Raw genomic sequence first — 23,001 nt, forward strand, 5'->3', positions numbered from 1 at the left:
GACGGTGAATGTACATTTTTTTAGAAAGGAGCCACAGGATCATGTCCTGGTCCTCAACAAGCTCTTCTAGACAAGGCCCTACGAGGGCCACAGTCCTGCCCCCGCCTGGCACGGCCCTGGGGCTCAGGCAGCAGCCGACAGCCCACGGAGGTAGTCCCCCGCCAAGGGCAACACAGCCCAGTCATCGGTCCGCAGGGCCACAGGCACTCCATCGGCCTGGGCTGCCTCCAGGCGCAGCAGCAGCCTCGAGTCTGGGGGCAGGCGGATGGCTATGTGGTAGCTACTGGGGGGCTGGGCCACCATCACAAAGGGCTCCAGGTGGCGGGACACTAAGGCCTCCAGCCCCTCTGGCCCAAGAGGGCACCACAGGCGACTCTCGGTGCCCTTTGGCAGGCAGGAGTCCCAGAGCTCCTCAAAGAAGCCCAGTTCTGTCCCTTCAGGGGGCTGCGGGAAAGGCAGAAAGAGGTCAGCGAAGGTCACGGGCAGGGGCGGCAGGTGGGCATGGCACGTGAGGCCAGTGAGTGTGGTGTACAGGGCTCGCACATCCAGCCTCGTGGGGGCTGGGCGGCGGGGTTGCAGGGGCAGGAGTAAAGGGCGGGCGGGGCGGCCGGGGCACAGGCAGGGCACGTGGACAGCCCCCAGCGGCGCGTAGAGTTGTCCTTCCACGCGGAAGCGCAGCTCCAAAGAGTACACCGGCTCCAGCACCTCCACCTGGAGCTGGAGCACTGGGATGGGGCCCTCAGCTCTGCGGGGCCCCACGCTCAGCTGAATCGGGGCCGGGGCCTCCTGCACCATCAGTGCCGCGACAAAGCCCTGGTTCTCAGCCACCAGTGAAGAGGCCAGTGCAGGTGCCACGAGTGAGGGGCCCAGGGCCACCTGCAGCTTCGGCGTTGCCAGGTGGGCTAGGAGAACGTAGTAGAGGCGGGCGTGGTCCCGCCCATCAGGGTCCTCCAGCTGCCATGCCAGCGCCTGCAGCAAGTCCGCGAGGCCTCCCCTGACGCCCGCCCGCAGCAGAGCCCGGCAGACCTGCAGCAGGGCCTGCTGGAGGCCCCAGTCTTTGCAGTGGGCAGCTGCGGCCTGCAGGAAGCTGAGGGTGCCACTCTGGGCATCCCCGTCTGCCACCTTTGCCAGCATCTGCAGGTGCCAACGAAGGGCCTCATCCTTGCCTGGCCTGGCCACCACCTCCTGCTGCAAGGCCACCCTTAGGGGCTCTCCCAGCTCAGGGCCCACCTGATCCAAGAGGTCCACAAAATGGGGAGCCAGCACAGGCCGGTCTCGGTACAGCTGGACCAGTCCGTGGGTCAAGGCTGTCATCACCGTCGGTTGCCCCGCCAGGCAATGAGCAACCAGGTATGAGGCCTGGAAGCAGAGAGTGGCCAAGGCCCGGGGGGCCCCATCCAGGGCGGCCCTCTGTCGCAGGCCGGCCAGCAGGTCCTCTAAGTAGAGCTGGGGGCTCTGACCCTGGCCTTTCTCTTCCTTTTCTTCGTCTTCAGCACAGAGCAAACACAGCAGATGCAGGCGGGCCAGGAGAGCCATGGGGTCGTGCAGGAGACTGGGCAGGAGGCCGCGGCACAGCTGGGGCCCCAGCAGCAGCGGGGCAGCCTCCTCGCCCGTGGGGCCCAGCGGGCAGTTCTCAGGGAAGTGCAGGAGGCAGTGCAGGTAGAAGAGATGGGCAGGCGGGGGCACGGCTGGGTGCTGGGCAGCCGCGGTGAGACGACGGAGCAGCAGGTCCTCATCCTGGGCCGTGAACAGCGCCTCCCCGAAGGCCGCCTTGAGTGCCAGCACAGCGTGCAGCAGCGTCAGCTGTGCTGTGCCCAGCAGCCGGACCAACTGCGTCTTGAAGAGCACTGGCAGCTGTCCCCGAAGACCCCGCAGGGCCCAGCCCAGCAGCCACAGCAGCTGGGCCTGGGCCACAGGAGCGAGCAGGTAGGAGGTGTCCAGAAGCTGGGCCACGGCGGCCCGCAGCTCCCGGGCCTCCTCAGGATTGGGCTCTAGTGCTGCAAGGCCACACTCCCCTTCCTCAGCTGCCAGCCAGCTGGGGGCCTGGGGCTGAAGGTGGGCAGCGCCCTCTTCGGCTAGTGTCCAGGTCCAGGGACTGCCTCCGGTGCCAGAGCTCCCGGCTACGAGCAGGCCCTGCAGGCCAGCGCCCGCCCTGGCCTGTATCACCAAGGTGTTGCGCAGAGCAAGCGCCAGCAGCAGGCTGAGTGGCTGGACCGGCCCCACGGCGCCCTCCTGCCCCAGCAGGCCCCGCAGCAGCCCCAGGCAGCCCCCAAGCAGGCCGGGCTGGCAGCTCTCCAGCTCCCGAAGGCACTCGCACGCCGTGGCCTGCAGGGGGCGCTGCTCCGAGGCGGGGCCGAAGCCTCGCCCCAGATCTCGGCCGGAGGCCAAGCCGAGCAGTAGGGGCAGGAGCCGGAGGGAGGCTCCCGAGGTGGGGCCCAGCGCGCCTCCTGCCACCAAGGCTGTGGTGGCCGCCAGCAGTAGGGGCTTCCGCAGCGCTGAAGGCCGCGGGGGTAAAAGGACCAGGGTGTCCAACAGGGAGGAGGCGGCTGCCTCGGCCGCAGGGGCGTCCGGCCACAGCTGGGCTGGGTACTCCAAGCTCAGGGCCAGCAAGGAAACCTGGGGATGGGGGACGTGGGTGAGAATCACGAGAACGAGGTTCAGGGCGCAGAGGACTGAGGTCACCGTAGGGGTCAGGGCAAGGGGCGCGTGCCGGGCCTACCTTGGTCTGTTCGTTCAGCTTCTCACTCCTCAGGTCGCTCAGCAGGTCACGACCGAGATCCTCACCCTCGGGACCTGCCATGAAGGCGGACGGGCTGGCCCGGAAGGCGCTCAGGCGCTGGGCCCAGGCTTCCCGGCTCGGGGGCCCCATGGTCAGGCACGCCGGTCCCTGCAGGGAGGAGCGAAGCAAGATCGGGCCGCTGGCAGGGGGACGCGCTGGGTCCCGAGGCCACCAGAGGGCGCCCGAGCCCCTGCGCCAAGCCCGAGGGGGCTGCGGTCACCCAGGGCCGCCCCGCAGATCCCAGCCTTCCGCGGCCACGCGCAGACGCCAGCGGGGACCCCGCGTCTCGGTCTCGAGATGAAACCCAGAGGTTTCGGGGGTGACGCCGGGGCGGGCCGCCAGGGTCCCCGCGGGGCAGGAGCGCGGGCGAGCAGAGGCGGGGCGCCGGGCGGGCCGCGAGCGCGGGGTGCGTGCCGAGAGCTCATTAGGCCACCCGCCCGCGGCCGGCACCGAAACCACAGCGCCGCCCCGGCCCCCGGCGCCCGTGGTAACGGGCCGGCCGCTCTCACCCCGCCTGACTCAGCCGCCGCGGGCGCTCGGGCCGGCCGGCTCCTTCCGGGCGGGCGGCGCGGGGCGGGGCGGCGCGTGGGCGGCCGAGACGGGGCGGGGCCGTAACGGGGCCGCCGCCTCCCCCTCCCGCCCGGCCGGCAGGTGCCGACCTGCAGGTTTCGCTGGGGCTGAGTAACTGTCCCGCTGCGCGCAGCCCCCCTTCCCCGAAACCGCCGCAGGCCCGGGCAGGGGCGGCGGAGGGGGGTGGGTCCCGGCTCCCGGAGGCCGGGGTCCCCCGCGCGCGGGCCGCGATCCCGGGGCCTCCGCTGGACAGCGCCCGCTGGGCTGGAGAGAAGGGCGCCCGGGCGCACCGCACCCGGCGCCACCGCGCGCGGCCCCTGGGGGTGGCGTAGGGTGCCGGTCCTCGGGCTCCCAGGGTGGCCGCTGGGGGGTGTGCAAGGTGCGGTCCCAGGGCGCCCGCAGGAAGTGCGCGCCGCGGCCCCGGCTGAACCGGTCAGGCGGGCGCCTCGGGGCTTGGCTTCGCTTCTCCGACGCCGGCCCCGGCCCCCACCCGCTCGGCTTGGGGGCGCGGAGCTGGCGCCGGGGTCGCGGCGGGCGGAAGCTGCTGACCTTTGCCTTCGGCCCCGCCGCTGGTCGGCACGCGTCGCGCAATCCTGCCGGCCGAGGTGAAGCTGGCGGGGCGAGGACAAGCCGGGATGAAGCCGGAAAACAACGGGCTGCAGACGTGCGGACTGGCAGGGCCCGGCGGATCACGGGGCTCATGGCACGCACGCCTAGCACCGACCGGGAAACCGAGGCCTCGCCGCCAAAGACCTGGGGCCAACCAGTGCCCGAACCAGGACTTTTTTTTTTTTTTTTGCTTTTTCTCCCCAAATCCCCCCAGTAGATAGTTGTATACTTTTAGTTAGGTCTTTATAGTTGTGGCATGTGGGATGCCACCTCAGCATGGCCTGATGAGCGGTGCCATCTCCGCGCCCAGGATCCCAACCGACCAAACCCTGGGCCGCTGAAGCGGAGCGCGGGAACTTAACCACTCGGCCACGGGGCCGGCCCAAACCAGCACTCTTGACCTCCAGAGGCTGGATCAGGGCTGTTTGGGGGCTTTAGGGGGTTGGGCCTGGCGCGCTCTGAGCAGCCTCTGGCCGGGGACGCAGGCAGCAGATGCCCCACTGACCACTGGTTTCCTGGGCACGGAACCGCCGGCATCCAGACCCCACAGCCCGCAGCCTGACTAACGCCTCTGGCTCTAATTAGCCCGCTTTGAAGATGAAACAGGCCTGAGCCCCCATGCTTGCTGCTGCCAACTAGTTGCTCTCCTTCCCTCAGGCTTCAAAGGCCCTTCCCTACCCCATCCTGCTGCCCTTCAGATGGGAGGTGGTAGAGTGGCGGGGGGGAGAGGGCTGGAGAAGAGGCTGTGTGGGTGCCCAGGGTGCCAGGGGCACCAGGGGGCTGGAGACAGGGATCCACCCCCAGGGACAGGTCCAGCTGGAAAGCCCAGTCCCAGCTCCTCTGGGCCCTGGCTCCACAGTTGACTCACAGGCGGCAGCCCCAAACTACTTCCCTCTAGGTGCCTCAGTTTCCCCATCTATAAAATGGGAGTGATGACTCCCGCCCAAGAGGCGGTGGGGTGGGGCAGCCTGGCTAATTAGACCTCAGATGAAAGAGGCCAGGATGACAGCAGCCTGGGGAGGGAAGGCAGCTTGGGAGTAACAAGGAGCCTGTCTGGTTGCCCTGTCTGAGGCCCAGAGGGTCCTGATAACTGCACCGCCCCGGCCCTCCCCAGTCGCAGGGAGGGCGAAATGATTATTAAACCCTTTTTACAGTTGAGGAAACAGGCTTCAAAGGGTTAGGAAATCCGATGCTGGCTCTGGCCCCTGCTCAGCCTCTCACGGCCGCCAGCCTTTCTGAGCCTTGGCTCCCTGGGGCCCGGGGTCTGCAGGGAGGGAATCCATGTGTGGTTCCTGCTGCTGTGGTGGGAGCATCCACATGGACTCACCGAGGCTCACAGCAACCCCGAGGTACCTGAGGATGGGTACCATTCACCGAGGAGGCAAGGGAGGCCCAGAGAGGTGCAGTCACTTGCCCCAAATCACAGAGCTCCGAAAAGGTGGAGCCTGGACTTCAGCAAACGGCCCCTTGCTGGCCCTGACTGGCCCTCCTCCCACACTGGCTACCCGCAGCTCGCACCTGCCTGCTTGGATGTCTGCTACCCGATGGGAGGGTGGGGCTGCTTCTGTCCCTGGCACAGGCTGGGCATAGAGTTGAGCTCAGCCCACCGGCACTGAGGGCATGAATGTTCCCTGAGTCCACTGTCAGCAGGCCAGCCCTGGAGAGTGACTTCCCAAGTGACGGGGCCGAGGTGAGAGCTGAGCAGGGAACTCCCCACTCCGTGCCCACACCTCATTCCTTCTCTTCCTGCTGAGTTTCCACGTTCCCCAGCGCAGCCCAGTTCTGGGGAGACACTAGACGAAAGGCTTGGAAAAGTGGAAGTCAGTTTCCTGGGGCTCCTGAGCCTTCGTTTTCTCATCTGTAAAATGGGGGATGTGACTCACCCGTCCTCACTGCACTGGGCGCTGGGGATACAGAGAGGCTTCAAAAGAACCCATCAACAGTCAGATCCCTAGACAGAAAGCAGAGCAGTGGGTGCCAGGGGCTGGGGGTTGGGAGGAATGGGGAGTGACTGCTAATGAGTTCAGGGTGTCTTTCGGGGGTGAGTGTTGCACAACTTTGTGAAGGTACTAAAATCCACTGAATTGTACACTTTAAAAGGGTGGATTTTATGGTATATGAATCATATCTAAATAAAACTACTGAAAACGGTGTTAAAAGAAGTCTCTCATGTACAGAACTCACACTGGGGGAGAAGGGAACGGACAAGAAACAAGACAGACCAAAACTGCATGGAGTAAAAGATGCTGCAAAAGGCCCAGAATAGGCTAATGGGACAGAGGTGACTCGGGGAACGAGGATTTAGCTAGGGGTGGCTGGAGAGGCCTCTGGGAAGAAACCTGAGTGACGAGAGGTAGCCAGTCATCAAGTGGGGAAAGCGTTCCAGGCCAAAGGAGCAGCAGAGGAGAGGCCTGAGTGGGGACAGGCTCTGGCCTGTTCAGTGGACAGAGGGCAAGCAGTGTGGCTGGTCCATACAGAGCCAAGGGGAAGGGAGAGGCACGGGGTCAGGAGGCCAGCAGGGGCCGGGGTGCGCCAGGCCTCAAGGACCCTATTCCAGTTGTGATGGGAACCACTGAAGGGTTTGAGCTGAGGGGAGACAGCTGGGGGGGGGGGGGAGGGGGAGGCTGGCCAAGAGGCTGTTCTGTGGTCCAGGTGAGATGGGCCGGGGTTTGGACCAGGCTGGTAACCATGGAGATGGAGGTGTGGATGGATGCCAGATGCACCTGGAGCTGACAGGACTTGCTGGTGGGTGGCTGTGTGGGGTGAGGGAAGAGGGAGGTGGATGACTCTGGGCTTTGGCCCTGAGTACTTGGGGGGGCTGATGCTTCCAGTATCGGAGACCGAGAAGGCTGTGGGAACTGTGAGGATGAAATCAAGTCTGGCAGACCAGACCCATGGCCACGGTGGTGAACCTAACACGGTTCCTCCGCCCCCTCCAGCAGGAACTCACGCCCCCCGCACTGCTCCAGAGGCCCAGGGAGCCTCCTCCTCTGCCCACGCCCCCAGCTCCTCCTCAGGAGCTTTCTGCCCACGTGGCGGCCTCCTGCTCCCTGCCAGGCCTTAAGGGGCCCTGGCCCACCCTGGCAGTGGATGGGGAGGCCCGTGGGCAGAAACTCAGCAAGAGATGGAGCAGTCAGTGTCACCCACAGCACTTCACAGTTTGTCAGGCCTTTGCAGCCTCCATGGGACTACTGTCAAACAGGGCTGGAAAGGCCACCCTTTGAGCCAAGCAGAGGTCTTGGTGGCTGGGGGCACCAATGGCCTGCTTTAAGGCTGAGTCCAATTTCAAGGGCCTGCTAGGCTTCTGGGCAAAAACAAACTGACAGCATTTCTTGACAGCTCTGGGTAGCAGAGCTGGAACTAGGAGCCCCACCCCACAGATGTGTAGACTGAGGTCCTGAGAGCTTAGGTAGCTTGGCTCAAGTCCCTGGGACTGAGTCTGGGGCAGCGTGACTCCAGGCCCAGTGTTCTTTCCTGCTTGTCCTCACAGCTCATTTCCCAGAAGCCCTTCTGCCTTTGGCCTCCACGCTTCCCAGCCCCCGCCGCACCCCCACCCCACCCTGGCCCCACTGGGAAGCCTTCTCTGAGAACAGGAAGGGGTTTTTCCAAACTTTCTCCATCCGACTCCTGCCCTATCTCTCCCAGGCTGCTCGGGATGGGAGCCGAGCACTGAAGGCGGGTGCCGGCCACCACTCTTCGGGGAGTGTAGTCCTTACTTGCCTGCTGGGGTTCAACCCTCCTTCACCCCTCTGTCTGCTGTACCAGAGAGACGTCCACTCGGAAGAACTGGAATCAGCCCTCCGGGCTCTGTTTGCAGCTGGCCCAGGCCACCATCACCTCCTGCTTGGACCACTGCAGTAGCCTCAGTGGTCTCCCTACTGCTACCCTCACCACCCCTCCCCCCGACCCCCACACTCCATTCTCCCCTTGGCAGACCCTAAGGCTTCCCACCACACTCAGCCTCACATGACGTGGCTGACCTGCCTCTCCAACCTCAGTTCCTACCCTCCCAGCCCCTCACGGACCAGCCACCTTGCCTTTCGGTTCATCACACGCACACACACGGCTCAGTCCCACTCAGGCGCTTTTGCACCAGCTGTTCCTTCCTCGGATCAGGCCTTTCCCTGTGCTGCCCAGCTGGCTCCTACCTCTCATTCAGATCTCAGCACTCCCCACCTGTCACTATCCTGCTTCTAGTTAAAGGTCCTACATCGCACTAATAGTTGCCTTGCTTGTCGGTTTGCCTTGCATCTCAGAATCCCCAGTGCCTAGCACGTGGGGGGTATTCAATCAATATTTGTGGACTGAACTAAGGAATGAATGAATGACATCTCACTGGCACCGTGTGAGCAGCCCAGAGGGTGCCTGCCCTCGTGAAGCTCACAGTTCAGCTGGGTGTTTACCCAAGTTCACACACATTGTCTGGTCCCAGAGCTGCCCACAAACCACAGACCACACACCAGCAGCCTATGGTCAAACCTGTGGGTCGAATCTGACCCACAAAGGGATTTTGTTTGACTCATTCCATGTTTCAAAAAAATTTGAGTCAACATTTAAAAACAGCCGATTTCACATACAAATCTGGATTTCCAGCTTCTCTTGGAAAATAGATGTGCCCATGTTGGGTTTCTGTGCTCGAATGACGTGATTGTCACTGCCCCTTTCACCAGGGACATTCTCCACAGACCCCACCACTCTCTAATCTCTCCCTGACAGCCAGGGTCAGCTGCCTTTCATCACTGAACTTGCACTATTATTTTCCTTATAATAAAGAAATATGCTCTGTTTTCTATGCTTCTACCAAAAATTGGAACACGAAAGGCTGAATGGGTCACATGAGTCGAGAGAAATAAGCACAATGAAGTCTATACAGAAACTGATAAATAATAATGTACACCTCAAATCACACAATGTTATAAACCATTATGCTCTCAATAAAATAATTGGGGAAAAAAGAGAAATAGGATATTCTTTCATTCAACAAATATTTATTGATAACCCGCTACGTGCCAGGCACAGTTGCAGATATCAGAGAGAGAGCAGTGGACAGCGTGGACGAATACCCCTCCCTCCTGGGGCCTCATTCCATACACTGTGTAACTTTCTTGGGGGCCGGCCCGGTGGCGCAGCAGTTAAGAGAGCACATTCCGCCTCTGCGGCCAGGGGTTCACTGGTTCGGATCCTGGGTGTGGACATGGCACCGCTTGGCAAGCCATGCTGTGGTAGATGTCCCAGATATAAAGTAGAGGAAGATGGGCACAGATGTTAGCTCAGGGCCAGTCTTCCTCAGCAAAAAAAGGAGGATTGGCAGCAGTTAGCTCAGGGCTAATCTTCCTCAAAAAAAAAAAAAAAAAAAATGATTAACCTGCTTTCCACAAGGGGAGACATTTGTGTTGTTTCCCCGATGAGAAAGGCTGTCCCTTGTGTCCAGGGTCATCCCTGAAGACTTGCCCGCAGCATTTACTAAGCACCTCCTGTGTGCCAGCCCGGGCCAGAGTCTGGCACAACCAACGTGCTCAAGAAATATTTGTTGAATGAATGAACTAAATTCACCTCTCTCCTAGACAGACTGTGTTAGTCAATGTTGTTTCTCCAGGATTTGCTCAAAAGACAAGTGTGAAACAGGTGCTCACTTAATGTCAGTTGACTGACAGGGTCCAGGGTCAGAGTGGAGGGTGGGCAGTGGGAAGGCAGAGCCCTGGGGAAGGGGGCACACATTACCGCCCCTGCCAGAGCTCACATCACCCCTCACAGTGACCTGGGAGGTAGCTGAGATTCTGCGGTGACAGACAAAGTAACAGGCTGGAAAGGAAAGCTCCTTGGCCAAACTCAGGCTCCAGGAAGGAGCAGAGGAGGAGGCCATCTGCCCCCACAGTCCACGCTCCCCCCACCCACCCAGGGGCGCTCCACAGAAGTCCTGCCGGGCCTCTGCAAGTCTCCCCCTTTGAAAAACCATCCTCTCCCACTAGATGCCTGCAAGTCCACCAGGGCCGGCTGCTCCTCTTTGACTCCTGACTTTTGAACTGTGTGAATTCATTTACCAGACTCACTTCCTCCGACTCTGTCCCAGCAAACATTTAATACGTGAGAAAGGTATCTGTGTGGTAGGGATTCTGGGACGTTAGATTATTTTATACTGGGGGACAGGGGAGCTAAAAAGAGGAAGAGGGTCCTATCCCTGCCTTGACTAGGTCAGCTGGTGAGAAAAGCCCAGCCAGGCCAGCGGCCAAAGTGCCACACTAAACATGCCTCCTGGAAGCCACCAAGCATCCCCAGCTTCTGAGGAGGGTGGGGATCCCCCCGGCCGGGCCTGGGGACTGGGCAGAGCAGGAGGAATGGCTGGAGGGGGCATTCCAGGCTGAACCGCACCCAAGGGTGGGCTATGGGGGAAGCGGACACGAGCCTCTGCGGTGGCTGTAGCCAGACAAAATAGGTTGGGCCTGACTTCTCCAGAGGTCCTCGGGCCTCAGCTCCCCGCTGGCCTTGCTGCACCTGAAATCTGGCCATTTGGGACAAGGATGATGGAGGGGTTTTGCACATGTGTAAGCCCCAATGACTAAGGCTCTGGAGTTCTGCAGGATCTCAGTGGACTCAGAGCGGTTTAAACGCCTCTTCCTACGCGAAGCCGTCCGCGCTTCCCCGACCAGAAGGCGGGATCTCGGCAGGGGTCAGCGCTCGCACCCAGCGGGAGCTCTCCGCTTGGTATCGCGGCCGCGTGCGTCCCCGCCCGCCGCCCACCGGCCGGCGCGCTCCCGCTGCCCGCGTGCCTTCCCGCACCAAGCCGGCGCCCAGAAACACCTTTGGGCGGAACCACGAATTGCTCAGCCAGGCCTTTGGGATCCGGGGCCGCCTTGGCCCACACCTGGTTCAACAAGTGTGGGCCGGGCCGTCCGTTCCCGCCCGACGACTCGCGCCTCCCCAGGCGCCCGGGACGCGCCGGGCCGGGCTCAGTGGGGCGAGTTTCATTTCATCACCTGCAGAGCGTGCGAGCGCGGGTGCAAATAACGTTGCCCCCTCCCTCCCCTCCCCTCCGCTCCCTCCGAAACTCCCGTTTGCGAACGCTAGCACTCCCGGCAGGGAGGTCCCAGGCGGGCGGCGGCCCGACAGGCTGGGCAGCCAGTGCTGGTGCCCTGCGCCCGCCCCCCGCCCCCACCCGGCCACCCCGCCCAGGCCGCGAGGCCACCTCACCGGCAGCGGAATGGAAACCGGTTCGACAGGTAACAAATAGGTGGGTTGTCACCGTTATTTCCCAACGCATGCGCCGTCGCTCCCCGGGCCACTCCAAGCTAATTAGCTCAGATCACCCCCCTCCCCGCCCCAGCCACCAACACACACCGCCGCGAGCCAATAAAGCGTGAACCCGTCCGTCCGGCTCGCACTTTAAGACTTCCCGAGCGGCCGCGGGGGACGCCAGTCGAGCCCGGAGACGCTTACCTGCCGCTTCGCCCGCCGCCCGCTGCACCTGGCTGCGAGGGACCTCGTCCGGACGGAGGACGGCGACAGCACCGCGGAGTTGGAAACGGCGCACGCCGTCCCGGGCACGGTCTCTCTGCGGAACGTGGGGGCGCTTTGGAGGCTCCTTCCCTGAGTTGCCCCCGCCCGCCTCCAGCCCGGCCCGGGAAAGTGGGACGGCTCCCGGCTCTAGAGACAGAAGCAGACGGTGCCAGCCGAGGAGGGTTCGAAAATGCCCCGCGCGTTTCTCGTGAAGAAGCCGTGCGTCTCCACGTGCAAGAGGAACTGGAGCGAGCTCCCAGACGAGGAGCGCGGCGAGATCTACGTGCCAGGTGAGGCGCCCGCCCGCAAGCCCCGAGGCCCCCGCCACCCTGGATGGAGCCTGCGGCGCCCCAGCGGGCAGCGGGGCCCGTCGAGGCGGCGGGCGTGCAGGGCGCAAGAACGCGGAGCCCGGCGGCCGGCGCAGTGGAGGCGCCCGATTTAATGTTTAAGCGGCCGCGGCCCCGTTAGCCCGAGGCGCGGCCGCCTTCGGGCGCGGGGGGAGGGGAGGGCAGGGCCGGGCCGTCGGAAGGGTGGGGGCGGGGGCCGTCGGGGGCGGGGGTGAGAGCCGTTCCCATGTCCCGCGGCGGGCTGGGGGCAGGCTGGTCCGAGCGCGCGGGTCCGCGCGGTGCCGCCCTCCCCTCCACCGGCCCGAGCCGCGGCGCAGGGGAGGCAACGGGGTGTGTCACCGCTTAGGCGACCCTCCACTCTCACGTCGTAAATCCAGAAAGCCGGGACTTTTATGAAGCGGGAGGAGGGCACTGGAGCGATGCCACTTTGGGGGGCAGGGAGCGAGCTGGACTTTCGGCCGAGATTTGTGCAAAATGTGAGAGAAGACTCAAGAGTTGAAGCCGCCTTCATAGATCGCTGGTTCTAGCCCCCACCACTGGTGGCCATAAGTTCGCGGCGAGGCTCGGGCCGGTGGGGGTCCCAGCCGGCGGCCCCACAGGGTGCGCGGAGACCGTGGGGAAGCTGCACCCCGCTTGCCCTGAAGACAGAGGTGGGATTAGGTCTCCTGTCTGTTAGAAAGGCGCCGCCTCCAACCTTGGAGAGGACACAGTTGAGCCGAAAGTGGTTTTAAGGAGCCCACTCCACAGCCAGGGGCCCCGGGCCCGGGGAAGCTGGTGCACCCAGTTTATTTTTGGAAGACGCCTCGACAGCGTCGGCGTCACCTTTGAATGAGTAACCCGAGTTGTTTCTTCCTCCAGTGCATCTTCCTCTGTTAGCCCTGAGAACCTTTCTGCTCCTTCTGTCCTCCCCCACCCCCAACAAAATCTTTGCTCAGGAGAAAGCCGGTTTCCTTCGGAACTCCCCCTCCCCAGGCCTGGGGGTGGGGCGGGGGATGCGCTGAGCTCCCTCCCAGCGCCTCCAAGGGGGGAGAGGTTGTAATTAACCAACCGACTTTGACCCTTGATCTGGAGGCTCCCTGGCACCGCCCCAGGCCTTGTAGGAAAGTGGAAAAATGAGGGCGGTGAGGGGCCCTGTGAGGGCTCTTGCCTCAGTTTCTCTCCTGCGTAAATTGTTGGCAACAATGGGTGCAGTGGTGAGGTCTCTGTGGCCTGATCCACCAGGATCCAATGGCCTATGAGGCTGCCCGGATGTTTCACAGCTTAACCTTATCTCAAGCGCCTCGGCCCCTTTTCTACAGGCTCCTTAAAACAAAGGAGTGTGCCAGAGGTCCCTGATGACCCCGGTGGGGAAACTGAGACAAAAAGGGAAGTGAGTTGCCAACCTCCCCTGAGGTGGATTAGGGTGTGGACCCAGAATTCTGTTTATAGTTTCTTGCTTTGCTCCGGCAAGATGACTGGGGTTCCGCCTCCAGAGGGGCCGCCCGTGGGCCGCCAGCCCCTTCCTCGCTCCTGCCTCCTCCCTCACCTGTGTGTGACTTGCTGCTTAGCTGCTCCTTGGGATCTGATAAACTGAACTTGGACTGTGTTAAAGGTGAGCTGAGCCTGCTCGAGACTCAGTGTGCTGTTATTTTTAGTTTTATTTCACATCCCAATCAGTAACAGATCATGTGTTGACTCTTTCAAAGGACAGAGAAATTCCGTTGGTTCAAATCCTTGACTTCCTTGTGTCCCAGTGATTTTCCCCACCACAGTTCTGGTGGCCGTGGTGGGAGTGGCAGGGGAGACCTACACCCCAGGTGCTGTCCCCTCAAGTGCAGGGGAGGGCTCTGCTGGTCTGTGTCACCTGCTGCTGTCGTCCGGGTGAGGGGAGAGGTCGCTCACTCTGCAGGATCGTCCTGGATGTTGGGTGGGGGTCTAAGCTGGAGGGCGCAGGTCAGAATCGGCCCTCATTGCTCTGGCGAGGGAGAGTCCTGTGGGGTGGAGTAAAGGGTAGAAGTTAAAGAACTTAATTTTGCTTCAAAAGCCGTGGGGCCCACTGGAGAGTTTTCCCACAGTTTTTGGAAATGAGAAAGGGAACGTTCTCGGGCTACGCTCGGGTGCCTCAGATGGCTGGAGAGTGGGGGGAGTGTTTTGTGGTGGCCTGTCCCCTGGCTGGGCCATTCCATCACCAGTCGAGCGTGACCCCAGGAGCCGGCTGGGCACGTTTCTTTCACCCCACCTCCCAAACTCCGCACGTTGTGACCAGCTAAGCATTGACCCCATCCGCTCTCACTGGGAAAGTGCTGGGAGGGCGGGGAACGGGGAAGGGTTTGAGGTCTGCCCTTCCCTCCAGGGCCCCCTAAGACCCTTAAAGCATCAGAGAGCACCTGGAAGGAGAAGCTTGTACTGGCCCGGGGCCCCAGCCTGGCAGCTCTGACTGAGGGCCCCAGTCTGACCAGCACTCTGGCATCTCTCCTTGAGGCACAATCCTAGAGGGCCCACCCCCTGGTGCAGGACCTCTCCCCTGGGCCTCACTCTCCTCCCAAAGCAGAGGGAAAAGCCCAGAAGTGGGCATTTGGGGCTGAAGGCCTCACGGGGTGGGAGGTGGCTCCACTCACACTAGGAGCATCGAAAGGCTTGGTGGTCACTATTGGGGCCCTCGAGGCCCAGGAGCGCACACTTGAGCCCTTCACTGCTGCGGCCCTGGCGTCCCTCCTTTGTTGTGTCAATATTGACTGGAGTGAGGGAGTAACGCTGGTTTCTTGAGGATGAACCAGGCACCTGTACCCAGGGGCTACATTCCTTTCTTTGGTCTGAAGGGGAAGCTTGAGGAGCAAGGATGAAGCTGGGCCCGCCAAGCTCCTGCTGAGTGAAATCTCACAAGGCCAGGAAAGCACTTGCAGGTAGACTGATGATGTGCTCCCAGATAGGCCGTGAGCACCCCAGGGCCCCGTTCAGGCCCCCAGAACCCACTTCCCTGCCTGGGAGCCTCTGCAGTCTCTTCTGCCCGGTCAACAGCACACGCCCCTCCCAGGGAGGAAGCCGGCCGAGGTGGAGGAGACTGGAGGCTCAGCCTGGCTCTGATGAGGCAGTGTGGGAACCTGGGCAGCTCTCTTTCCAGGCCGAGTTCGAAAGGCTGAGAAAGTCAGCTGTGGACCCCAGAGTACACATCTGGGGGCGGGAGGAGTGGGGGACTGGGTGAGACCGGGCCTCTGATGATGACGATTTTTAGAATCCCCGGAAGTGTTGGCAGTGGAGGACATGTCTGTCGTGCTCTCCAGGGAGCAAGGCTGGGAGAGTAGACAGTGGATGGGGACAGAAGAGCAACTCGGCCCAGGCAGTGGGCTCTATGGGACTCCTACCTGGCCCAAGGGTGCCGTCATCCAAGCTGCCAAGCTGTTTGTCCCAAGCCTTCGTGACCCGAGGCAGCATCCTGCCAGGCCATTTGTCCCAGAAAGCAAGCAGGTGTGGGCGAGTCCTCTGGGCATGGGGAGGACGGGCGCCAGGTGTGGCTGTTATTGATGTCAGGGTTCCTTTTTAATGCCGTTCACTTTTACCAAGTGTCGGTTGAGCCCCAGAGGGGTGCCCAGCCCCTCACTGGACAGGAGGGTGGGAGCAGAAGCATAGTTCCCAGCTGGCCAGGGCCGTCGTCCCCAGTGTGAGGGCTGAGGTACACCGTTTTGACTTCATTGTGGCAGGGGATGAAAAGCGGCTGGGCAAGGGGGAAAAGATACTGCCTGAGAGACAAACTTGGCATTCACAGAATGGAAACAACAGGTCGCCGTTATATTTCCAGGGCTGCCCGCCTCTGCCAGTTGGCTGGCACTGGCTTGCTTTCCGGCACTGCTAGCTGACCTGCTGGGACTGGAGGAGACGGGCACAGGGGACCCCCACCCTTCCTGATAAGGATGCAGGGCCACCTAACACCAACCTGGGCTGTGCTGACATACTGGGTCCCCCATTCAGAGCTGAGTTAACCTCCCCCAGGTCAGCCCCAGCCCCAGCCTGCTGTGGTCAGAGGCTAGGTGTGCTCATGTCCGCTTCACCTGCCGTCCCCGCAGAGCCGGGGGCCAGGCCTCATGCCCAGCCCTGGTCTGAGGCTGTGGATGGGGCAGAACCTGGCACTCTGTCCAGTATTTGGGCCAGCAGCTTTCAATCCAAGAGAGAGGAGACTTGCTGAGAGTGAGGGAGGAGAGGCCCTCAGTGGGGAAGCTGCTCCAGGCCCGTGTCCTCAACGTCATCAGGTGGAGGCAAGTTGGGTCAACAGCAGGGGAACCCTTGAACCCCTGAGGGAGGAGGGAGAGGGCCAGGCTGGTTTGGCCTTACCACATTCCCCAGCTGTGGGTGGGCAATGAGAGGCCACAACGGCCACCGCCTTGCCGGAAACATCTAATTAGGGGACAGAGAGCAGCGCAAGCAGGGCCCAACCAGTTCTGCTTCCTGCCTCTTGTCACTCAGTGACACCCACAGGAGCGGCACACCAACGAGCACTCCCTATGCGTGCGGCAGCAGCAGGGACGTGCTCACGGGGGTGGCAGGAAGACAGGTTTGGTGGGGTGGGTGGGATGAGGCCAACATCCCCTCCCTGGCAGCCATGTGGCTGCCCATCCAGCCTCACCTGCCCCGGCTCGGGGTAGAGGCGGCACAGAGGCCAGATGAGGCAGGCCCTCTCCCTGCGCCCGGTTCCCCAGCACCATCACTTCCAGGTTTCTGTGAGAGAGGAGAGGCAGGCCCGGGAAACAGGCCCCCTCCCAAGCTGGCGTGGATCCCCAGAACCCTAACCATGAACCCCCTCCAGTGGAGCAACGGGGCCCAGAGCGACCACTCGTTTTGAGCGCAAACCCGTTAGTCCTCACCGGCTGTCACTCCTCCCTCTGCTGCTCTGTGTGCAGGCAGGCGGCACAGCCCGGCTCCAGCTTTCGGGAGTCTTCCTCACGCTCTCTGGTACTGAAAGACAGAAGAGGGTAGAGGTTCCTGTCTGTCTCTACCTGGAGTGAGAAATGACAATTGTCATTCAGCTTAGAATTCTCTGCCAAGATCTCCAATAGCTGGGAAACTGGCATCAGAAGCCGCCAACAGTGACGCGCCCCTGTCCTCCCCCGGCCCCATCCCACGAGCATAGACAGCCGCCACTGCAGGAAGACAAGAGGGACCCCAAGGCCTGGAGGGCCTGGGCCTCACGTCCACACCAGCTCAGAGGCCAGGCCAGGGCCAGGCGCTGGTGAATCAACTCCCAGAATGAGGTGGCTCATTAAAGTCCCTGGACAGACGGACGCCAGTGCCAGCAGAACGAGTTCTGGGCGGCGGGCAGGCGCGTTCTTTCCATCAGACCTTTGTTGTGTTTTGAGGGGGCGAGAGCCGGGGCCTCTCCCGAAACTTCGGTGCTTTCATACTCTCCCTCCTCCATTAGTCCATTCCTCTGCTGGCCCCCATCCTGTCCTCTGCTCGGACCTTGTGTCCTGGGAGAGGAGGGGAGGGCAGCTGCCCTCCCGGGGGCTGTCGGCTCCGTGTCCCCAGCTCGGGGACAGCAGCTGCAGCAGGGTCTTCCTTGTTCAGGGGTCTGAGACTCTAACTCTGAAGCCCACTCATCCTTTCTCTTCTAGGCCCTTCTTGGTTTTTCCTCCGGAGGCTTGGAAAATGTTCCTAGTGGATGGGTTTTAAGTAGAGCGCTTAGCCTTTTTGGAAGAAAAATCCTGATGGCATTGAAACCTTGGATTGTTTGCCCCAGCTCTTGAGACTTGCCTCAAGAGTCTCAAGACTTGTCTCCTCTGTGTCACTCAGAATTCTTCCTGCTCCTCTCCGGTCAGGCCCAGGGCCAGGCCTCCCCGGCCCCATCCAGTGTGAGGTGTCTGTTGTGGGGAGCGGCCCATCAAAGGGCTGCCAGGTATCGGTGCTGCGCGGGGGGCGGCTGCCAGCCCTCTCGGGGCCACAGCGAGCGGTCCCGGCTGTGGGCGAGGCTTGCGTAACCGCCGGGCAGGCTGCCCATGAGACTGTTACACCGCATCCACCTGCTGCTCCCTGACCTCCTCCCTGCTCCACCCTGCCTGGCCTGTTTGCCTGCCAAGCTGGGCCAGCAGGAGTGGGAGCCTGGAGCCCTGAAGGGCTGCAACAGCAGGGACGGGCCCACCCTGGGGAGAAGGGGGTGGGACCAGCCAATCCCCCAAGGCCAGAAACTAAATCCGCCTGGAAGAGAGGCCCAGAGTGACCCAGACCACCAGGGCCCCTTCTGGGGCAGGGATGAGTCCTTGGGCTGAGGGCCTCCAGTGGCGCCCTTTGTCCTTGCAGGAGCGTGAAGGAGGCCTGGAATCTAGAGGGACTGGCCCAGGTGGGGCCGGCAGACAACTCTGGCGGGATAATTGGCAGGGCAGGTTCGGTCCTCCCAGTTCCGCTAAGACACAAATTACTCAGTGGGCAGGCCTGTGGGCCATGGCACTTGGCTGGCGTCACCTGTGATTACCTTGATGGGGAGGGAGGGAAGTGCAGGCGGCCGTGGGCGGGGGCAGCCCTGCTCTGCCACATGCCTACAAGAGGCCGGCTGGAGGCTCGGGGTTCCAGCCAGCTCATGGCCAGGGAAGCTTCCTGAAATCTGACTGAATCCTCTTTTCCCCACCAAGCCCCTCACCTGGCTGTTCTTCTCTCTACAGTCAGCCTGGGCTTCTGCCCACCACAGCCCTACCAGGAGCCAGAGCCATCGGTGGCTGAACCCCCTTCTTGCCCCCTGGCTTTGGACATGAGCCTTCGGGACTCCAGCTACAGTGTGGTCCCTGGGCCCTGCGTGGTGGCCCAGCTTCCCTCTGAAGACATGGGCCGCTTGGCAGACCCCCAGAGCAGAGACCATGGCTTCCTGCGCACCAAAATGAAGGTACTGACCCTCACGCTGTCTCTGAGGACCAGAGACATGTGTAGACCTGTGTCTGGCCCACAAGATGTGGCACAAATGAGACCTAGGCAGAGGCTGGCCTTGGATCTGGGTTGGGGTTTCTGCAGAGAAGTGAACCTGGCTGGGGCGCAGACAGGGGCCGGAAAAGGAGAGGAGTCGATCTAAAGTGAGAATGTCTTGCATGAGGAAGAAGTGGTGGGATTCACAAGACATTTGACCCTTTGGAGTCCATTCTTGGGTTGGCGAGTTTCATTTCTGGCCTTACGGGGAGCCACTTCTTTACACAGAAGTCCTAGGAAAAGCGGGGAGACGTGAGGCCGCTCAGCACCTTCTCCTGGGCTGCATTGGGAGTGAGGCCTGGAGTCCGCTCGGTGGTTAACTGTCCCCAAGGTGTGTCCCTGGCGGTGTCCGCCTCGTCATAAGTGTGCTCCTTCCAGCCCATTGGCTCTCAAGGCCATGCACCCAGGGCGGGCCTGCTGAGCAGCCCCACTGCGCTCAGCCGCAGAAGCAGTAAGGAGTGCATGAGGCAGTGGGGGTGCCCCTGCTTTCAAGAAGAGTGCAAATAGCGGGGCTACCCCTGGCTGCACCTACATTCTGGAAAGCTCCAGGATCTGGAAGCACTTGCTATCAGGGAGCTAGCAGAAGGGTTCTTGCAGCGCTATCCTATGTGCCAAAAGACTGGAGAAAGCTGGCAGCGAACTGCTGTTCCTTCCTCTCTTACCTGCGGAGGCCAAGTGGGTGTTGTAACGGGAGGCGAACCACCGAGACACCTGCTGGGCAATTGGCCAGAGAGCCAGTACAGTGCCCCTGATCCCCCACAGGCCCTTCTTCCCAGCCCTTGGACCCCAGTGGGAAGGGAGGGCGTGGGGAGAGAGCAGAGGCTCTCTTCCAGCCCCACCACTTCAGATCTCTGTGAGCAAAGACAGCAGATGTGCCAGAGGAGGAGTCCTGACCTAAAGCTCTTGCCTAGCTAGCAACGAGGGGCATTTACCAGGTTTCAGAAGCGGTACAGAACAAGGAGGTGTGGTGCAACAGGGCGCACCCCATGCCCAGGGAGCTCAGGAGGAGTTGCCAGCGACAGGGCCACCCACAAAGGACAGCAACCTCCGAACATTAACAGAGGTGAGGCATCAAGGCCACGTCTCCACTTCTGAATAGATGTGAGATTTTCCGTAATTACAAAAGAAGTGAAAAATATTTATCAGCAAGAGAGTTACCAGGGTGGCAAAGAGACTCAAACCATACCATGTCAAGTAAACCGGGCAGCTGGGCTGGGCTGCGAGGGGATCCCAGGCTCACCGCGGTGGCCTCAGCCTTGGAAGGCTGCCACAGAGACCATGTCATGGACATTTTCCCCTGTCGTTAGGCGGAGAACGAGAACAGAGAGCAGAAACTACAGAGAAAGATTTGGGCTCAGGGAACTTTCTCCCAGGGACGGTTGCTGACGATGAATTGGGCTGTTTCTGTAGTGAGCTGGCTGTCCATCTCTAGCTAGTAAAGAAGGGGCTGGGTGGTGGCCCTGAATGGGGACCTGAACCATTGACCCAGAGGTTCCTTCCAGCCTCACCACTTCATATCTCTGTGAGCAAATGGCACAGAGGTGTGGCCTCTGGAGGGCGGGCATGGCTTTCCAGGAGGGCCTGGGGGCTAGCGTTTGTTCCTCCCAGTCTGCCAACCTGCGGCCCCAACTCCTGGGTATCTGTCACAAACACTGGCCTCACCCACAGGTGACCCTGGGGGACAGTCCCAGTGGAGACCTCTTCACCTGCCACATCTGCCAGAAGGCATTCACCTACCAGCGAATGCTGAATCGCCACATGAAGTGTCACAATGATGTCAAGAGGCACCTCTGCACCTACTGTGGGAAGGGCTTCAATGACACCTTCGACCTGAAGAGACACGTCCGCACCCACACGGGTAAGAGGAGCCCGTGGTTAGAGGCAGACACGACCCGACCCCGCCTGGCTGGGGCCACGTGGGAGCTGCAGCAAGCCTGCTCCCTGGCAGCGGGGGCCTGGGAGGGGCGTTGCGGAGCTCAGGGCAGAGTCCTCCCAGCTCATCGGTCATGTCACTGGAGCAGCCGGAGCTGGGCAGGGCTCCGTCTGTTCCTCTTCCCCGGAGTTAGGTGGCCCAGCCTTTCTTTGTCTAGGAAGCTGCCAACAGGCCCCCATCAGGTCTCTGACACCTGGCCCTGTCCTTCCCGCAGGCGTGCGGCCCTACAAATGCAGCCTGTGTGACAAGGCCTTCACGCAGCGCTGCTCTCTGGAGTCTCATCTCAAGAAGATCCACGGCGTGCAGCAGAAGTACGCATACAAGGAGCGGCGGGCCAAGCTATACGTGTGCGAGGAGTGTGGCTGCACGTCTGAGAGCCAGGAGGGCCACGTCCTGCACCTGAAGGAGCACCACCCCGACAGCCCGCTGCTGCGCAAGACCTCTAAGAAGGTGGCCATGGCCCTGCAGAACACCGTCACCTCCCTGCTACAGAGCAACCACCACCTCTGAGTGGCCCCACCCGGCCTGTGCAGGCCCCGAGCCGGCTGGGGGTCACCTGCCGGCTGCCTGGCCAGTCCACCCTCCTCTGCCTCCTGCCGGCACACTGGTGATCAGGACTGGAGTCCCCGGGTGCATGTGCTTGCTCCGGCCCTGCCCTGACCTCTGCTCACATTGGCGTTTTTGTCCTATGAGCAGAGGCCGCTCAGAGCCTGGGCAGGCGTGTGCGAGGGTGTGGCGGAGGGGAGCCCAGGCTGCCTTCCATTTGAAGCAGTATACCGACGAGACAGGACATCTTACCAGAGGAGGTATGTGAGGGTGACCCTGTCGCCTGCCGCCTCTGGAGCGCAGGGCTGGAGGCTGCAGGTCCCCATGGCTGTGGCCGGCAGAGTCAGGAGTACTGCAGAGAGCACCCTGCAAACAACAGCGGTGGGGGAGCTGGCGGCTGCCTGCCTGGCAGTGTTTCTAATGCCCAGGGCCGCAGGGGGCTCTGCCCTTCAGACAGGGAGATGCACAGCTGTAGACGTGTGCACACACACACACACACAGGAGGCCTTTCCACGTATCATCTCATTCTTAAGAAATCACTACAAGGTGCCAACAAGGTTTTATTTCCTTTTTTTAACGATAACAAATGTACAGATATTAATATATTTTTGGTGCCGATGGCATAAGTATTTTTAAGCGAGGATGGAGCTGGCTTTTCTCCCTCCCATGCAATTCTATTTATCCCGGACATTTCACACCTCCTCTGTGCCTTGGTTCTGCGGTGGCTGCGCTGGCCCCCGCCATCCTTTGTACCTCCTGAGATGTTTAACCTAAGACCTTCCTCCGGCCCGGCCTGGAGGATGCACTGTGCTTTCTGTCCTTCCCCGTCTGCTGGGACAGCACCTCCTGTCTTCTGTTCTTCCCTCCCCTGTGGCTCTGCCTCCCTCCCATATCCTTCCAAGGCAAGCTTCTCAGGGTTACCGGGAGCCTCCTTGTCTCCTGATAACGGACCTTTTGTGGAATAACTCACCCTTCCGGAAGTCGAGGGTTTGTCCAGCTGCGGCTTCAGGGGTGAGCCAGGTGGGATGATGAGTCTGACACACCGAGTCCACGGCCTGAAATGCTGGGAAGAGCCGGGCCAGGCTGCAGGACTGCTCTCTTCCTGGTGGAGTCAGAAACCCTGGGACTGCAGCAAAAAATTGGAACAGAATAATAACCAGACACATCAGAAACCTCGAGAGGGAGGACAGTCTTAGATGATTAACAAGTTCTATTTGTAGCCTTTTTTCTGACTGTTTTTCAAATGAGTAGGCTGGGTCTCGAGCACCTAAGGCTCCATCTGAGGGACTTGGCCAGGCTCCCTTGGCATGGCTGGGTTTCCTGCTAATAACAGGTGTGGGTCACAGGGAGACACGGGCAGGGGTTGGAGCCAGCCTGCTGAAAAATGAGAAGGCAAACTCGAAAGAGGTCCATGACCCAGTGGGCTGAAGCCAAACCCCAGCAGAACCGGCCTTGGCCTCTCGTGCCTGGAAGGAGCAGCGTCCGCACAGCCCTGGGCTGAGGGGAAGGCGCCTCTCTGACTTCCCTGAATGTGGACAGATTGTTCTGGAAGACTCTTGTTCATTTTACTTTAGAGTGTGGGGGAGCTGCTGTATTCTGGAAGTTATATAGTATAAAATAACACTATCTGGAAACTCTGTTTTGTTTACATTTCCGTATCCCTGTGTTCTTTGCTGATCTGAGGGAGTCACAAGGCTCTGTGTTGTCTGTTTTATTTTATAACTTTCCCCGCAACTATTAAAATCAAAGAACTATCATTTTTTGCACTTTTGATTTTTTTGTCTTAAAGGGCTTCCTTCCGCCCC

General features: G+C 61.2%; 3 protein-coding genes across 12 annotated transcripts in view; 1 reads left to right on the top strand and 2 right to left on the bottom strand.

Annotated features, from left to right (window-relative positions):
• On the bottom strand, window positions 1–11,699 carry AP5B1 (adaptor related protein complex 5 subunit beta 1). Of its 2 annotated transcripts, none has more exons than XM_023654464.2 (3): window positions 11,393–11,699; window positions 2,720–2,887; window positions 1–2,616 (listed from the first exon to the last, which is right to left on the bottom strand). In XM_023654464.2, the coding sequence occupies exons 2-3, from the start codon at window positions 2,867–2,869 to the stop codon at window positions 124–126; spliced, it is 2,643 nt and encodes an 880-aa protein (XP_023510232.2). In that variant the 5' UTR covers window positions 2,870–2,887; window positions 11,393–11,699; the 3' UTR covers window positions 1–123. The 2 variants fall into 2 exon arrangements, with proteins under 2 accessions (XP_023510232.2, XP_023510231.2); XM_023654463.2 differs by lacking the exon at window positions 11,393–11,699 and adding an exon at window positions 3,289–3,400.
• On the top strand, window positions 11,609–22,953 carry OVOL1 (ovo like transcriptional repressor 1). The gene is made up of 4 exons (XM_001494412.5): window positions 11,609–11,742; window positions 18,423–18,640; window positions 20,386–20,575; window positions 20,865–22,953. Exons 1-4 carry the CDS (start codon window positions 11,643–11,645, stop codon window positions 21,158–21,160), a joined length of 804 nt encoding a protein of 267 aa, XP_001494462.1. The 5' UTR covers window positions 11,609–11,642; the 3' UTR covers window positions 21,161–22,953.
• Window positions 13,385–23,001, bottom strand: part of LOC102148581 (golgin subfamily A member 6-like protein 22) — a 38,209-nt gene continuing 28,592 nt past the window's right edge. For 4 of the 9 annotated variants that reach the window (XM_005598309.4, XM_023654469.2, XM_023654468.2 and 1 more), the window contains 3 exons: window positions 22,167–22,322; window positions 16,635–16,725; window positions 13,385–13,769 (listed from right to left, as the gene is read on the bottom strand). The gene's annotated coding sequence lies outside the window, so the exon portion shown is untranslated. Of the gene's footprint in view, window positions 13,770–15,140; window positions 15,491–16,634; window positions 16,726–21,448; window positions 21,563–22,166; window positions 22,323–23,001 lie in introns of all 9 variants that reach the window. The other 5 variants (XM_023654470.2, XM_070230197.1, XM_005598311.4 and 2 more) reach the window with 3 other exon arrangements.

This window comes from Equus caballus, chromosome 12 (genome assembly GCF_041296265.1).
Source record: "Equus caballus isolate H_3958 breed thoroughbred chromosome 12, TB-T2T, whole genome shotgun sequence".
In the NCBI taxonomy this organism is placed as follows: Eukaryota; Metazoa; Chordata; class Mammalia; order Perissodactyla; family Equidae; genus Equus; species Equus caballus.